At 35.0% G+C, this 16553-nt stretch overlaps 4 protein-coding genes across 6 annotated transcripts; 3 read left to right on the forward strand and 1 right to left on the reverse strand.

Annotated features, from left to right (window-relative positions):
* The first annotated feature begins 444 nt into the window (after positions 1-444).
* Positions 445-4058, forward strand: LOC140836608 (protein sym-1). Its single transcript, XM_073202253.1, has 6 exons — positions 445-797; positions 2259-2414; positions 2502-2634; positions 3118-3157; positions 3607-3748; positions 3830-4058. Exons 1-5 carry the CDS (start codon positions 516-518, stop codon positions 3692-3694), a joined length of 699 nt encoding a protein of 232 aa, XP_073058354.1. The 5' UTR covers positions 445-515; the 3' UTR covers positions 3695-3748; positions 3830-4058.
* A 694-nt stretch (positions 4059-4752) lies between these two features.
* Positions 4753-9000, forward strand: LOC140836607 (ATP-dependent zinc metalloprotease FTSH 2, chloroplastic). Its single transcript, XM_073202252.1, has 5 exons — positions 4753-4982; positions 5896-7087; positions 7166-7479; positions 7931-8171; positions 8536-9000. The coding sequence occupies exons 2-5, from the start codon at positions 5906-5908 to the stop codon at positions 8872-8874; spliced, it is 2076 nt and encodes a 691-aa protein (XP_073058353.1). The 5' UTR covers positions 4753-4982; positions 5896-5905; the 3' UTR covers positions 8875-9000.
* An 852-nt stretch (positions 9001-9852) lies between these two features.
* On the reverse strand, positions 9853-11066 carry LOC140835981 (uncharacterized). 2 transcript variants are annotated; one of them, XM_073201397.1, is made up of 3 exons: positions 10990-11066; positions 10528-10874; positions 9853-10230 (listed from the first exon to the last, which is right to left on the reverse strand). In XM_073201397.1, exons 2-3 carry the CDS (start codon positions 10869-10871, stop codon positions 9999-10001), a joined length of 576 nt encoding a protein of 191 aa, XP_073057498.1. In that variant the 5' UTR covers positions 10872-10874; positions 10990-11066; the 3' UTR covers positions 9853-9998. The 2 variants fall into 2 exon arrangements, with proteins under 2 accessions (XP_073057498.1, XP_073057497.1); XM_073201396.1 differs by lacking the exon at positions 10990-11066 and having other exon boundaries at positions 9854-10230; positions 10528-10983.
* Positions 11067-13669: 2603 nt separating this feature from the next.
* Positions 13670-15932, forward strand: LOC140836609 (PTI1-like tyrosine-protein kinase 1). 2 transcript variants are annotated; one of them, XM_073202255.1, is made up of 6 exons: positions 13671-14003; positions 14103-14335; positions 14567-14955; positions 15239-15371; positions 15459-15548; positions 15711-15932. In XM_073202255.1, the coding sequence occupies exons 1-6, from the start codon at positions 13736-13738 to the stop codon at positions 15846-15848; spliced, it is 1251 nt and encodes a 416-aa protein (XP_073058356.1). In that variant the 5' UTR covers positions 13671-13735; the 3' UTR covers positions 15849-15932. The 2 variants fall into 2 exon arrangements, with proteins under 2 accessions (XP_073058355.1, XP_073058356.1); XM_073202254.1 differs by having other exon boundaries at positions 13670-14003; positions 15239-15548.
* Positions 15933-16553: the final 621 nt, after the last annotated feature.

The following is a 16553-nucleotide window of genomic DNA, read 5'->3' on the forward strand; positions in this document are numbered from 1 at the left end:
TGGGACAATGTCAAGAAATATTATTTCGTAGACAAGTATGCAACGAAATTGTTTGTGTCAGTTAAACATTCTCGTTTTTACGTTAATCTTTTGAGCAAGTCTTTTGTGAGACGATCTCACGAATTTTTATATGTGAAACATGTCGAATTTACTGATATTCAAAATAAAAAGTAATACTCTTAGCATAAAAAAAGTAATAGTTTTTCATGGATGATCCAAATAAGAGATCTGTATCACAAAATATTACCTATGAGACATACAACCTGTGAGACCGTCTCACACGAGTTTTTGTCTAATCTTTTTATTTGATTAAAAACACATGTATTGATGATTATGTTTAAAAAAATCCAAAAATAATGGAAATCAAATTCACAAAATAATAATAATAATAAGTCAAATTCTTAAAAAATGGAAAAGTAGGGTAACTATTTAAGTTAGTCGGTTGCACTTGCACCACCGTGGCTCGTCAGTTACTTTTGTCATTGCATCTGTTGAGTTCGACAAATCTCTGAAAAATGGGTGCCACTGCAGGTGGAAATGGTGGCATATGGGGAATGGGGCCTTTTTACGATGGCATTTACAGAAGGCGTTGCAAGAAGAGGACCTCCGGCAACAGGGAATCGAAGCCCTCTTCGTCAGGAGATTCCTTTGGCGGCGGCGCTTCTTCCTCATACCGTTTCCCAGTCAAGCAAGCCGCAACTTCCGCTTCGCTTGTTTTCACCGGCGACACCATAGCGCAGCTCCGCCATCGATGGGTCACGAACAAAGATACCGTATCCCATTCTCGGGAATTCAAGGTGAGAATAAGATGTTAGTGGGTGTGAATGAATTTGTTCTCTCGTCGGAATGGGAAATGTTTGAATTCTTATTTGTGGTTTCTGAAGATTTGTGCTGATATGTATTGAACTCACCTATAGATGTTTCAATGCTGGACGCTTAACTCTTAAGCATATTGTAGAGTTCTTTTGTTGGTTTATTACATTTGTGTATGCATATATATCGAGCAGTCGATCTGTTTTGAATGCTGTAACACCCCCACAATAAAGTTATTGACGTCAATGAAAAGTTTGGTCAACATATCAGAAGGAATCCATGGACAATTGGGAGGCTAATTTTTGACAACTTTTAAAATAAGTAGCTCTACAGCATTAATATGAAACCGGACTTATATGTATGCATAGACTCTGCATCTACTTAACTAGCTATTCTATTCTTCGCCACCCAGGGATTTTTGCATACATTGGAGGGGGCAGAACAAAATTTACTCTTTATGTTAGGCAATGTCTGGGTTTTGGATTTTATTAAAGGAAACACCGGTGTTGTTAAGGTGCACCTTGAGCGTGAGGCTCAAAAAGGCTGAGCCAGTTTACCTGGAGACACTGTGGGCGTACTGATATCTAAAATGTGGGCCTCGAACAATAAACTACTTCCCTTAGTAGTCCATGCCCCATTTCCACTCTCCAACCAAACCATGCTCCAACAACTCTTTTGACAGCCAGCAATCCTGGAAATTTTCATTTTGTGTTTATTTGTTTTTGTAAGCGTGATATTACTTTTTCCTTTCATTTATTTTCATATTTTTTTAGTAAATTTTTAAATCTAAATGTTTGACCATTCAATAGACTGAAATTTAATAGCTTATTATTTTAATACACTTGTTTGCATATTATTTGGGTTTTATTGGCTTAAATTCAATTTGGAATCTGTATCTAATAGTTTATAACTAATTACTAATCTGTAGCTCTAAGTTTATTGTTTGTGCAGTATGTTTGAATCTGATTCAGAATTGTTTGATATATATCAGTATTTTTCCTTCAATGTGCATCACTTTTAAAAAACGCATGACATGGGCTCCAAGACCCCTCAGCACCTTGGTGCACCATGCACCCTTAATAATAGGCAACACTGCAAAAAAACATCGTCTTTTGATAGTAAAGGAATATATGATGGAGAAAATGTATTATATATATTTACTTTCATTCGCTTTTTATAATTTCATATATCTGTTTAATTTTAAATTAGAACTATCATTTTAATTTACTTGAAAGGAAAAAGGCAATGATATAAAAATTATTTACTTTTCTTTCGTTTTCACTTTCCTCTGCAAAATATATCCAAACAGCGTGTATCACATACTGGCACTGTTTGAAAATTTTCTTTGACCATTAGTTTCTGAATTATCTTATGTATTGACTGTGATCTTTAACTTGTATTACAATGTTCCATTTTCATCTAACTCAACCTTTTGGTTGCCATAGAATACTATAAGCACGCTATTGGCTGAACATGATTGGATCCGAGCAAGCCGGATGATTTCGTATGGCTTCCTGCTCTATGGACCTGGTTCATTCTTTTGGTATCAGTTCCTTGATTGTCGCTTACCGGAGAAAAATATTCAAAACCTGATAACAAAGGTATGTATATCAAAGCGTAAGAAATTTTCAGCACTGCAATGTGAAAAATAGTTTTGAGCTATTTCGTCCAACTCCTTTTATTTGCAGGTTTTATTGAACCAAGTTGTTCTAGGTCCAAGTGTTATAGCTGTTATTTTTGCATGGAGTAAACTATGGGAAGGGAAGCTTGCTGAGCTTCCTAATAAATACGAGAAAGATGCCCTCCCAACCCTGTTCACTGGTAAAAACCGTGTTGTAGGTTCAATTGGGAATGCAATGGAGTCAAGCTCGAACTTGAGTAGCTCTTTATTATATCTCTGTTCGGAATGGAGTAGTGAATTTGGAACTTAGGATAAAACAGTATAGTGAATAAAATGTGCTTCAATCATTTGAGAGTTAATCGTCGAAATACGTTATTTATGAAAAATCAAGGGTAGAGTGGTAATTTGAATAAAACCACATAAAGTGATCATCATAACTAAAGCTCAAGTAAAGTGATGGGTGGTTAAGTTTGAGTAGAAAGTGTTGGAGCTGGCTTCAATCTTAAAACCATGCGTTGATTGACTCAACTAACGTATTGACTCAACTAACGTGTAGCTTTAGTTTCACTGTAATTTTTTGTATAATTTAATTACAAAATTATGTACGAGTACATGAGATAATTTTTTTAGAATTTACGTTTTTGGATTCATATTATCATTAATTTATATATATTTCAATATAGGATTCAGGTTCTGGATCCCCGTGAGCATCTTGAATTTTGGGTATGTTATTTTCTCCTTTGTCCCACCCCAAAAGTAAATGTAAGCAAAAAAAATTAGGCTGAATTTGGATTGATGGATTTGATGGATAGATTTAAGATGACACTTACCACAAACACTATTAAAATTGTACAACTTAATCTACTTGAATGTTGCTCCAAGCAAGACAAGGAATTTGAAATCAATTGGTTTGAAATTCATTATCTCAAATTCATTCATCCAAGCACAACCGGAGTTCGAACTTGAGTTTGAGTCATCTTTGAATCAAATTTCAATCGAGACAGCTCTTGTCTGAATTCGTTTGAGCATGTCTTCCTTTTTGCCTTCACCAGTACACATAACGAGATAACCAAAGACGCAGCTTTTTGAGAAGGACGAGGATTTGTTTCTAGTTCTTCCTTGAGCTGAAGTTGCCAAGTTTTTAAAATAACATGTTATGTTAAAACTTACAGGATAGTCCCGCTTCAAGCCCGTGTTGCTTTCATGTCAATGGCATCCGTATTTTGGAATTTCTGCTTGTCCACTACCATAAACAAGTGACTTCTGCTGCCAGATTTTGATCCATGGTCCTCTGCGTGATTGTTTAAACATCAGGTATTCCCTCAAAAGCCGAAACATGGGCACCAAATTACACCACTTTCTTTAATTGTTCATTTTTACTTCATTATTGTGTAGGCCTGAAGCCGAAACTGAGTGTTTTGGACGAGAAAACGATCAATGCCCATCTTGTCCGGAATTGAACTTTGTTCACGACAAAACTGGGTTTCGATTTGGCCAGCCAAACATCAGATTTTGAATCGTTACTTTTTCTTGTCGGATGTTGCTACAAAATTCATGCACGACTTTTACATTAGACGTTCTTTGTGCGAACACAAATATAATTTATTATTGGCAACTCAGGATATCTACTTTTATGGCCTTCATTACATGTCTCGGGGCATCAACATTTTGAACGAACATTATCCAAGTTCACAACTCCAATTACAGACTTATGCTCAACATATTATCTTTAGATAAACTATAAGTCATCGACTACGCTCAGCATATTTTGTTCATCCTAAAGGGAAGACGAAAAAAATACCCTTAATTCTTTCTTTAAATCTTGAAACTCAAAACTTCATTGCTATTTTTCAGTCCTATATCATATTTTAATTCAAAATAGTTCTCTTTCGTTTTTATGATTTTAATAATACACGAATTTTTTAATATGAGGTGCAGATAAATAGAATGATATAATAAACAAATAGTTTAAATAAAAAAATAATTTTACTGAAATGGTTTTGTAATTAAATATATTTTATTTAAGTGAATAAATTAAAATTAATCACGTATAGATATTGTGAAATTTAATTTTGGCAAAGATTTTTGTTTGTCATTTTTTTTCTTACTTGAAATTAGTAAATGCTTTTAACTATTATATTAGTATTTTGAATAATTTTAAAAGAAAATAAGGATAATTTCATTGTAACAGATTATGTCTGTAAACAATTTTATCCTATCCATATTTATTACCAAGTATATTTTTTCTAGAACTAGAACTAACGTGTCTGTTCTTCTAGAAAAATGAAAAATGAAAAATGAAAAATGAAAAATGAAAAAATATTCCAACATTCTCTAGCTTACAGGTGATTAGAGATGTAAACCAACTGATTTACGTCCTGAAATCAGGCTGAAAATGGCATTAAATGACAAAAGGAGAAGGGAGAAAAATTAGCCACGCTTCCAATTCCAAACCACATCCATTGCCTCTAAATTCCATTCCTCTCAACTGTTCCACCCCTCAAGTTCAATCGCTCTTTCGCCAACCTCAACTGTCTCTTCCTGCTTGGTATGTTTCTTAATCGCATGAAGCTTTCTTGATTTTGTTAAGAATTTTTGGTTTTTTTTTGTTAACCTTTGTTGTTTGATTGTTCTTAGTTCAGTTCAACAATTTTAAGCATTCAGCTATATTGTTATGTGAATCCAGTGTTTTTATTGGTTTATCTTTGCTTTCTTGACTGTTGTTGGTTCGGTTCTGAGGTTGGATTTGTACAGCCGGGTTAGTTTGGTTGTGTTTAAGGTTTACTCCGTCTCCCCTGCTAATTCTTGGTGGGTTTTAAGTAATTTTTTCAGTAGGTTTTGAGATTAAGAGGAGTAATTTCCAGTATGTAAATTGTTCTTCTGATTGTATATTTTTTTGTGTTTCTTTTCGGAGAATAAATATCAGGGACGTGTCAGGAATTTAGATTAGGATAGATTTAATTTTAGTTGAAATAGCAATTTTTAATCTGAAATAATTGAATGCTGTTTTTACTGGAAATTCACGCCTCTGTTAACAATGCTTGATTAGATATAATATTGGTTCAAATTAATCCTTCTTGATATTCTGATCTGTTTTGATTTATTTTTATTTTCTTCATTCTATTTTTTTAAGAAGAGTATGATCACTGTTTATAGCTCTATGAGGAAGTTTCACCACTGGTATCGCTTATCATACTCGTTGCATAATTGGTCATTGCTTTGATACTCAAGTTCAACAATCATTCTGTATATCAACCAGAGTTCTTGAAGTCTGTATTAACTTTAGAGGATGAACATTACGACTGGTTAACACACACAATATAATCCTTACCGTTTAGGGATTCTGGGTTCTTGAGCCCGCATGCATGTAATAACTCAAAAATCAATAATATCATTCTTAATTACTTTTTTGTGTGTTTCTTGAACGAGTTTGATAATTTCTTGTATTTTGCAAATTTCAGAAGAAAGAAGATGGCAGGTTTATCGGCATGTCTAGTGGGAAGTGGATTATCTATACGTGATTCAAAAACAGCTTTGAGCCATGATATTTATGGCAGACATCCTATCCAATCACCTCGCCTCCCATCCCTGAATGGTAAAGCCTTGGCTGTCAGAGCAACTATGAATGAAAAGCCAAATGAAGGAAGAAGGGGCTTTCTGAAGTTGTTGCTTGGCAGTGCTGGACTTGTTGCTCCGGCATTACTCAGCAATCGGATAGCTAGGGCTGATGATCAAGGTGTTTCCAACTCAAGGATGTCCTATTCTAGATTTTTGGAGTATCTCGATAAGGGTAGAGTGACGAAAGTTGATTTGTTTGAAAACGGAACTATTGCCATTGTTGAGGCTATCTCCCCAGAGTTGGGTAACCGAGTGCAGAGAGTGCGAGTGCAACTCCCTGGGCTTAGCCAGGAGCTCCTTCAGAAGTTAAGGGAGAAAAACATAGACTTTGCCGCCCATAATGCTCAAGAGGACTCTGGTTCGCTTTTATCTAACTTGATCGGAAATTTGGCCTTCCCTTTAATTTTGATTGGTGGTCTTTTCCTTCTCTCGAGACGATCTGGTGGAGGAATGGGTGGGCCTGGCGGACCTGGTTTCCCTCTTACTTTTGGTCAATCAAAGGCTAAGTTTCAAATGGAACCCAATACAGGGGTAACTTTTGATGATGTCGCTGGGGTAGACGAAGCAAAGCAAGATTTTATGGAGGTGGTGGAGTTCCTTAAGAAGCCCGAAAGATTTACTGCTGTGGGTGCTCGTATTCCAAAGGGAGTTCTTCTTATTGGTCCTCCTGGTACTGGAAAGACCTTGCTGGCCAAGGCTATCGCTGGTGAAGCGGGTGTCCCATTTTTCTCCATATCAGGTTCTGAATTTGTTGAGATGTTTGTTGGTGTTGGAGCCTCACGAGTCCGCGATCTTTTCAAGAAGGCCAAGGAAAATGCCCCATGCATAGTATTTGTTGATGAAATTGATGCTGTTGGACGTCAAAGAGGAACTGGTATTGGTGGAGGAAATGATGAAAGGGAACAGACATTGAACCAGCTATTAACTGAAATGGATGGTTTCGAAGGGAATACTGGTATAATTGTAATTGCAGCAACTAATCGTGCGGATATCCTTGACTCTGCCTTGTTGAGACCAGGAAGGTTTGATAGACAGGTACAGTATATATAGCACATGTCTTGTTTCTAATTTAATATTCAGATTACAAATATGCACAGTTTAAATTATGTGCAGGTAACTGTTGATGTCCCAGATGTTCGTGGAAGAACAGAGATCCTGAAGGTTCATGCTAGCAATAAAAAGTTTGATCCAGATGTATCACTTGAGGTTGTAGCCATGAGGACACCTGGTTTTAGTGGAGCAGATCTTGCTAATCTCTTAAATGAGGCTGCTATTCTTGCTGGACGGCGTGGAAGGACAGGAATCTCATCTAAAGAAATTGATGATTCAATTGATAGGATAGTTGCTGGAATGGAAGGGACTATCATGACAGATGGGAAGAGCAAAAGTCTCGTGGCATACCATGAAGTAGGCCATGCCATCTGTGGGTAAGTGCAGATATATAAAAATAAATATATAGCAAACATTATTCCTATTTGCTTTTAAAATTAGTTGTAACATTGGAAGTTCTGTTGTGTTTGATTTTCTGATACTTGTACAATTGGAATTTGGATCTAGATCATTTTGATGCTGTATATTTTTACCTTCTACTCTATATGATCTTAAAAACTTAAACTATTTATGGATTTCTTCCATGAGAAAGGTTCTATAATTTGGCTTCTTCAGTTAAAATTGGTGACTTGCTATAAATCATACAAAACTGGTTCTAGATTTGTTCCTGTTCAGGCCCCTTCATTGTGTGGCACGGAATACTCTTGAACATTTTCAAGTGAAAATTAACCGATCATGAGCAATTTTTTTAATCCTCACAATCGTGTTTGCTCCTTTTGGATATGCCACCTCTAACTGTAACATTTTGTTGGTTGTGTTGTTATGCAGAACTCTAACTCCAGGGCATGATGCAGTTCAGAAGGTCACCTTAGTACCACGTGGCCAAGCACGTGGTTTGACGTGGTTCATTCCTTCTGATGATCCAACCTTGATTTCTAAGCAGCAACTTTTTGCCAGAATTGTTGGTGGGCTTGGTGGAAGAGCTGCTGAGGAGATTATTTTTGGTGAGCCCGAGGTCACAACTGGTGCAGCTGGTGATTTGCAGCAGATTACAGGATTGGCTAAGCAAGTGAGTACCTTTTTGGCCTTCCATTTTTTAGCAAGGACACATTTACCATTTTCTTGTTTCCACTACTTTGTTCGGCTTAAAATATTTGAGCTAATAAGCCATTATATACACACACACACACATATATATCCTTTAATACATCAGAAAACTCTTTATCTTAAAATTATTTCTTTTGTGGAGGAAAGTTTGGTATATATAACCTTTAATACATCAGAAAAATCTTGATCTTAAAATTATTTCTTTTGTTGAGGAAAGTTTGGTATATATAAAACCTTTAATACATCAGAAAAATCTTCATCTTAAAATTATTTCTTTTGTTGAGGAAAGTTTGGCATCTGTTTACTTAATTGTTACTCTCTTGTAGATGGTTGTTACTTTCGGTATGTCTGAAATAGGTCCATGGTCGCTCATGGACACATCGGCTCAAAGTGCTGATGTAATCATGAGAATGATGGCAAGGAATTCTATGTCTGAAAAGCTGGCAGAAGACATTGATGCGGCAGTGAAGAGGATCACAGAGAAGGCATATGAGATTGCTTTGAGCCATATCCGAAACAACCGTGAAGCGATTGATAAAATCGTGGAAGTTCTTATTGAAAAAGAGACCATGACCGGAGATGAGTTCAGGGCAATGTTATCAGAGTTCACTGAAATCCCGGTTGAAAATAGAGTTACTCCTAAGCCAGCTGCAGTAACTGTATGATACCATGTACACTAGAATACAATCGAACTCGACTGCACAGCACTAGTATGTTTATATATCAATGCTTTTGTATCCTTTGTACCAATTCCCAGACCCACTGGCGTTATAGAAGTGAAATTGGAAATATTTGGCTTTTCTATTTTATGTGAGCAGTGTCATCAATGCAGAGAAAAGTCCTGCATATAAGATAATTTCTTTTTACTTCTTTGTTCCCCAGTGAGTGCTTGAGTCTGTCTTAAGACGAGTGGCTACTGGTTGGAAATTGCTAGAAAGGGAGTTTCTTCTCCGATGCCTGCTTTACACATTCTCAGGAAGACATGTACGGAAGTTAATGACATCAAATTAATATAAAACATCGTTTTATATAGAATACACGCGACCGCCGGGGAGCTAGGCTGACCATGGAGGATGAGTGGTGGAAGGCGGCGACATCGGTGGCTAGGGTTTCTGAGGATGTCATAGTAAAAGAAAACTCAAATTTTAGAACACAGATGAATTATGACAGTTTGATCTGTCATTATTTTTTAGAACGATTTGCAACGAAGGTATTACTCATATTTTAATATAAAGAAGATAATCAGACAAAATATAATAGAAACACACAATACATGCATACAAACATTAATGTAAATGAAAGATTCAATTGTTGGTTGGTTATAAATGTTTTTAGAACCAAACCATTTTCTGAAAATTTTAAAATATAGAACTCTTTCTTTTCTAATCATATGTAGCAGATTTTCTTTAACACTTGAGTTCGAATTTAGGTTTCTTCTTTGAGATTTGATGTAAATATACCATAAGTGAGGTGCCATTGTTCATTTTCAAATCTCATAAAATTATTTAGAATAAGATAAAAACTTGTGTGAGACGGTCTCACAGATCATATTTTGTGAGACATATCTTTTTATTGTCAATATCGGTAAGGTCGACACATCTCACAAATAAAGATTCGAGAGATCGTATCACATGAGACCTACTCTTGAAATAAATGTTAGATACACTAAGAATTTCAAAATCTATTATTTCTTTTACATCCGACATATGTACCAATGTATCCACTGATCACAGGAACATAGGCTGTGGCTCATTCACTAAAAAATATGTATTCAAAATGCAATTTTTTTCTAAAGAACATGGATTCCTTTAAAAAGCCATGGCAACAGGAAGGCGAGAACCAGGCATATAGCCAAGAATCTGCATAAATATTGCTTGCAGCGTCGCGAGCTCGCCTGATCAGAATCGTCGAGGGCGGCAGCAACGAGTCTCATTTCGTTCCATTCCATCAAGAATATTGAGGCGTCCTCCGCACTCTTGTTATCCACGTTTTCAGCCATTGTCCCACAGATTTCGCACCGTCTGCAAGAGTACTTAAAACATTACTCCGGAAAAATACTCATTCATCTACACAAAATCGCCTCTTCCCTGAATTTATTAGTCTCCTTAGTAAAACTTCAAAATATTCATAAACCTTAAATGATAAATTGCACACCAAAATAACTAGTGAATTAAACATCCAATGCGATGTAAAAATATATTTTTGCCTAAACTATAGTATGAAATTAAGATCATGTAAAAGTTAAAGAGTGTAACAAGTCAAATATTTTCTAAAATAGTTGCTGGAAAATTAATGATGCAACAAAAATAAATTTGTACCTATCACCCTTCCGCCAAAACCAGGCCTCAGCACATTGCTGGTGCGACCACCCGAGCTCGCCTTTGCACTCGCAACCAAGTTCGATGAGTTCCGATGAAGATTCATCGCCAAAATGACATATTCTACAAATCCTCTCTGCCTTTGTACTTTCACTGTTTTTCGAGACACCGTTAATTACATCACCTTTTATATCAATGGAACAGTCACGATCCAGATTTTTTCCAGCTTTCGAATCACCAGAAACACGCTCATCGGACGAATCTTTAGCACATAAAATCTTGTTCTGCTGAGTTTCTTGATTTGCATTTGATCTAGTCCTGTGTATTTCTTCTTCGGCCTCCATTTTCTTTACGACTGATCACGAATTCATCATAATACAAAAAACCCATTTGTTTTTATCAAGTTAAAAAAGCACCCAAGAAAGATCGATCAAATCGAAAGGGATGTAAAAAGGGTCAAACCTTGAACAATTTGCAAACTTGACGATCGATTTGGAATTATATGTTGGGCTATAAGTTTTTAAATCAACAGAGGGATAATATGCTAAAAAAAGTTGTATCTTTTTTCATTTGTTATTATTTATAAGATATAATTAAAAACAAATCAATAAACTAATTAAAGAACCAATAAGTAATTTAATTTAAATTAACCATAAATAATATAAATTTGGAATCTTTACTTTTTTTCATGTCAAAGGATCACGTAGCTCGAGATTATTATTTAGGTAGCAAAGGTTGACCAAATGTTCTGCACTCGGTGGATATGTCATCCGAGGTGGGTTGCGTGGGTCATCTGGACCAGATGACAACACCTCATACATGCGATTAACGTGCCAGAAAATTAGTAGATATTAGTTTTAAATTAATTAATTAAGATGGTAATGTCACGGTTTAATCTATCTGACGTGCAGCACTACTTACGAGGTTAAGATCTTGACATATATAAAAAAAAAACTAGTCCCGTATTGCTTGCATGAATATGATCGAATTTTTCGTAATGTCACCAATTGTTTTCTTGAAATATATTATTGATTTTTGTTTAGTTAGTCTTTCATTTAGATAGTTGAGAAACTAAATTAGATCAATTTTTTTTTTAAAAAAAAATTGATTGACTAAAATTATTCTCCAAAATTTTCCCTTGAACGGGAAATGGATTTACCGAACTAGGCTAAATATAGAGGAATGTTGTCAAGCACCAAATAGCAAAATAACAATAACAATAATAATAATATTTCCCTTTTGTTCTATAATTATTGAGGAAATTCAGCCGACATAAATTATTACATTAATTAATGGCTGAAGATAACCATGAAATATATACATGGACTAGGACTACAAGCTTAATTATCCAAGTAACTAAATACTATGCCCCGACAAAAACTATAGACCTATTAAGAGGATAAGAATGGATTTTAAAATGCGGACAAACTAATTTGATTTCTAATAATTCGAGTAGGGATAGTCAAAAAGTCGTCAGGTCATGCATACATATATACATACATAAATATATATACGTGTGTGTATATATATATATATATATATATATATATATACGATCTAACAGATCGTATTTTGTAAAACAGATCTCTTATTTGAGTTATCTATGAAAAAATATTTATTTTAAACTTGTGTAAATAGTAATACTAAGAATGGATAGTTTGAAAAGATAAAAGCAGATAACGTTTAATTTCTACATTTTTTTAGCGAAACACACGTGATAATATTTCAAGAAATAAAAGATTATATAAGAGAAAATATTGTTTGGTGATCGAGATATATAGATATATTAAAAAAATAGCTGTTTTGAAAGGATACGTCGTTCTATGAATAATATGCATTAAATGTAGTTTGAAGAATGAAAAAAAAAAATCAAAGCTCAAAACTAAAATTTATTTATATAATATAACATATTAAATTAAAGCTACGTTGACTTTGACAAAGTTGTATAATTAATTTTGAGTGAATTTTATGTGAGACCGTCTTACAGGTCATAATTTGTGAGACGGGCCAACCCTACCCATATTCACAACAAAAATTAATACTCTTAGCATAAAAAGTACTACTTTTTCATGGGTGACCCAAATAAGAGATACGTCTCACAAATACGACCCGTGAGATCGTCTCACACAAGTTTTTGCCATTAATTTTACCCTGGATTTTGGTAATCGGACAAGCTTTTTCGTCCCTTAATTAATTCGACTGGTGAAGCTCCAAATGTCTCAGGAGTCAAGTTATGAAAGGTTAATTTTCGTTATAAAATACACCGTCATTTATACGGATTTATGCATTCATCATTCCGTATTTATTGTATTTTACATTTACGTACAAAATTTTAATAAGCTGATATGTATTTATTGTATTTGACACTCACGTGCAAAATTATAAGACAAAAACTTGTGTGAAATGGTCTCACGTATCATATTTTGTGAGACGGATCTCTTATTTGGGTCAATAATGAAAATTATTACTTTTTATATTAAAAATATTATTTTTTATTGTGAATATCAGTAAGTTTGACTCATCTAACAGATAAGATTCGTGAGACCGTCTAACAAAAGATCTACTCAAATTTTAATAAACAAACGATTAATTAAATATAAAAGATATGAATAAAAATTATACTAAGAAATCACAAGCTTTAAATACTCTTGCATCATAAAATCAATCCTTAATGTACCTCACATGTTTTCGGGACCATCAATAATTCATATGGCATCGAGGGCAAACAGTGATTTCCTTGTATTCTTATGTTGAAGTTGGAATACACCTCACTGTAATGGCATTGCAGTTCCATTCCATCCGTCGGGAAAATTACAAATTTCATGTAAAATATCTCACCCTTTTTTGCGGAGCAATTATTGGGTGTGCGGAAAGAAATGTTGTCATAATTTTGCAATGGCAAGACAAAGACTAGACCTTAAACAATACAAAAGACGAGACAAAAATACATAACAATCACATATCTGGATTGTTCACGAGATTTATGAAAAACTATGGTCGGGACAACCGATATGACTGGCAGTAATGTCCTACAGATTAAGTTGCCGGATCTATTGAATAAACATGCTTATCACATTAAGCAGAATCTTACTGCTCGTCGTTTTATCAAATGTTATAGTTTGTCTTTTAAAGAGATTATTATATACATAATAAAAACACAAGGTAGCTGATAAATATCCCATCATCAAATTTCCTCCTCTTTGAACAAATGGCAAACAACACCAACCAGAAAGATCACTTGGAGAGGATAGCTCGTCAATCCCGCCATGAGATCCAAACCTCTTCCGTGCTTATAATAGCAATCCCAGTCATCATTACAATCTTGATACTTGCAATAATTGTACTGGTAACCTTGCTCCGTCGGCTTCGGCTTTCTAGTGGAAACAATGACACCAACAGTTGTGATCGTGTGATCGATGACTCGAACAAGTGCGAGTTCATTGCTCATAGCACCATAAACATCAGTTCTAGTCCAGGTGACCAACTAACACATGCAACATTCATGAAGTTGTAATAATCCTTGTGATTTTGACTATTGAATTGGATGTCCGAGTTTTGATTATGTGATATGACAGAGGAGAACGGTGGATGCCTGCATGGAATTAGCAAGGTGGGGCAGCTGGGCAAAGCGAGAGGGGTTCAAGTAATTACTCTGAAAGAAGCTGAAATGGCCACGGACAAATTTAGTGAAGCCAACTTGATAAGATCAGGTGGTGCTTACAAAGGGGTTCTCGGAGATGGAACCGTGGTGGCCGTCGAGATCTACGGCCGACAAGGGAGGCAATGGGAACGCTCTTTTCGGTCACAGGTTGGTTGGTTAACGTGTATTCAGTACTCATCAGTCTCTAGTTCTGAATAATGTTTTCATCTACATTTGCGTAGAATATTTAGTACTCCTTTGACAAATAAATATTTATCACTATCTAGCTAGCTAGCATCGAGATATCACAAGACCTTAACTTTTCACGAAACTAATTTTAGATCAATTTGGACATAGATTTTGTCAAAATTTGAACTGGACAGTATAAAATGCATGCAGGTAGATTTGTTAAGCCAATTGTGCTCTCCCTACATAGCGCAACTATTGGGGTACTGCGCAGATCATCACCACAGATTACTCATATTTGAACACGCGTCGAATGGTTCTCTTCAGGACCATCTCCATCCTCGCCATAAAGTACAATTCAAAACTTTGAGTTGGGGGATTCGTTTGAGAATTGCCTTGCATTGCGCTAGAGCCTTGGAATACTTGCACGAGAAAGCAGTACCCTCCGTGATCCACAGGAATTTCAGATGCAGTAACATTCTTTTGGATCATAACTTTCGGGCCAAGTTGACTGGTTTTGAGTTGGCCAAAGCTGGATCGAACAAGCTCCATGTTCCGATGAAGACACGAGTTACAGAAGCAACCGGATATTTAGCTCCCGAGTAAGTTCAATATATATATTGCATGCTATTACTTAAAATAATATCTTAATTCTCACAACGGAATCATGTAGAGTCGATATAAACGAGCGTACGATGAGTTTTCTTTCATCTTTTTAATATTTATTTTTGATAAAACCGAAATGGATATGAATTAGTTAATTGTGAGTAAAACTTATATGTAAAAACCCCACAACATATTGGGGAGAAGGAGAACACTTACATATGCAACATCTTTCATCGTTCATATCAGTATTTTTTACGATCATATATATCAACACTACAGGTATGCGTCGACGGGAAAGCTTACGGCGAAATCGGACGTGTATAGCTATGGCGTGGTTCTTTTAGAGCTTTTAACAGGACGAGAACCTATTGACACCACTCGGCCTCCTGGAGAACACACTTTAGTTTCTTGGGCAAGTTGTCTTAGATTTATATGTTTCGAAGTTTTCAATTTGTGGGTGACGACTAATCTTACACTCGTTAAATTAATCTGGGATCAGGCTCTCCCACGTTTGACAAATAGGGATGAAGTGGTAGAAATGATTGATCCGGCTCTACGAAACATGTGTCCCAAGAAGGATCTACTTCAGGTAATTAATTGAGATTTGGATAATTATTTTTTTCCTTTATGTGTTATAAATCAATGACCATCTAGCTAATTTTTTTATACTCTAAAATTTGATTGTTTTTGAATTTGAATATAAAATGTATATATATATAGGTTTGATACGTGACACGATTATATGTTGCAGGTGGCTGCCATTGCAGCAATGTGTGTACAATCGGAAGCAGATTATAGACCGTTGATGATGGACGTGGTCCAGTCTTTGATCCCTTTACTAAAGAATCAGTCTCATGTTCTATCTTCTTTCAATTCAAATTCAATGTAACACCATTTGTTGCTTAACACTACATTGGGAAAATATATATTAACAATTTGAATAGTAGATAACTTGTGAGTGTTTTTATCTTTAGTGTAATTGTAATTATCTCAAACCAATAAATAAATAAAATAATACATAAAACTGATGCACGGCTAAAAGGGATGAATAGACACATCACAATGTAATTCAAAAAAATTTTGTTGACGACCTCTACTGATGTTAATAGCGCAAGTCTTTAATGCTTGGCATTGACGGTCAAATTATGAGAATATATCATCCTTAACTGATATAATAAACATTCTCTGAATGTTTGATTCGTTGAATTCATTCTTTATTTATTAAATAAATATATACGAGCTCATAAATGATTGTCGACAAAATTAGTCAAATGATCAATCAGCAGTTTGGTGAATCTTATATAGTTTTTGGATACTTAAGCAAGATGTCTACTAAACTAAGTGGCTACTAAATTTGCTTTGAATGGTGATTTTCGGTCTTTATGATATTGTCATCCCCAAACTTATTTTTTCTTGACAAAACTCCTATAAAATATGAGAAAATTACATATTTTATTTATTTATTTTCAGTGAATTAAGGGCAAATTTTGGAAGTTTATACCACTTAATTAGATCGTGCCAGATAATTACAAAACAAGATAAATTTTTGATAGTTTGAGTGGTTAGTGAAGGTTAACAATGGAATTGGTCAACA

Source organism: Primulina eburnea, chromosome 7, assembly GCF_022965805.1.
Source record: "Primulina eburnea isolate SZY01 chromosome 7, ASM2296580v1, whole genome shotgun sequence".
Taxonomy (NCBI): domain Eukaryota; kingdom Viridiplantae; phylum Streptophyta; class Magnoliopsida; order Lamiales; family Gesneriaceae; genus Primulina; species Primulina eburnea.

What these genes read in the sequence shown, in the direction of transcription:
- LOC140836609 (XM_073202254.1), top strand. Translation starts at nt 13,736, where the DNA reads ATGGCAAACAACACCAACCAGAAAGATCACTTGGAGAGGATAGCTCGT. An exon ending in ACCGGATATTTAGCTCCCGA is followed by an intron (nt 14,956 to 15,238) that starts GTAAGTTCAATA and finishes TCAACACTACAG; the next exon opens with GTATGCGTCGACGGGAAAGC. An exon ending in CCAAGAAGGATCTACTTCAG is followed by an intron (nt 15,549 to 15,710) that starts GTAATTAATTGA and finishes TATATGTTGCAG; the next exon opens with GTGGCTGCCATTGCAGCAAT.
- LOC140835981 (XM_073201397.1), bottom strand. Translation starts at nt 10,871, where the DNA reads ATGGAGGCCGAAGAAGAAATACACAGGACTAGATCAAATGCAAATCAA. An exon ending in TTTTGGCGGAAGGGTGATAG is followed by an intron (nt 10,231 to 10,527) that starts GTACAAATTTAT and finishes GTACTCTTGCAG; the next exon opens with ACGGTGCGAAATCTGTGGGA.
- LOC140836608 (XM_073202253.1), top strand. Translation starts at nt 516, where the DNA reads ATGGGTGCCACTGCAGGTGGAAATGGTGGCATATGGGGAATGGGGCCT. An exon ending in TTCAAAACCTGATAACAAAG is followed by an intron (nt 2,415 to 2,501) that starts GTATGTATATCA and finishes TTTTATTTGCAG; the next exon opens with GTTTTATTGAACCAAGTTGT. An exon ending in GTGAGCATCTTGAATTTTGG is followed by an intron (nt 3,158 to 3,606) that starts GTATGTTATTTT and finishes TAAAACTTACAG; the next exon opens with GATAGTCCCGCTTCAAGCCC.
- LOC140836607 (XM_073202252.1), top strand. Translation starts at nt 5,906, where the DNA reads ATGGCAGGTTTATCGGCATGTCTAGTGGGAAGTGGATTATCTATACGT. An exon ending in GTAGGCCATGCCATCTGTGG is followed by an intron (nt 7,480 to 7,930) that starts GTAAGTGCAGAT and finishes GTTGTTATGCAG; the next exon opens with AACTCTAACTCCAGGGCATG. An exon ending in TTACAGGATTGGCTAAGCAA is followed by an intron (nt 8,172 to 8,535) that starts GTGAGTACCTTT and finishes ACTCTCTTGTAG; the next exon opens with ATGGTTGTTACTTTCGGTAT.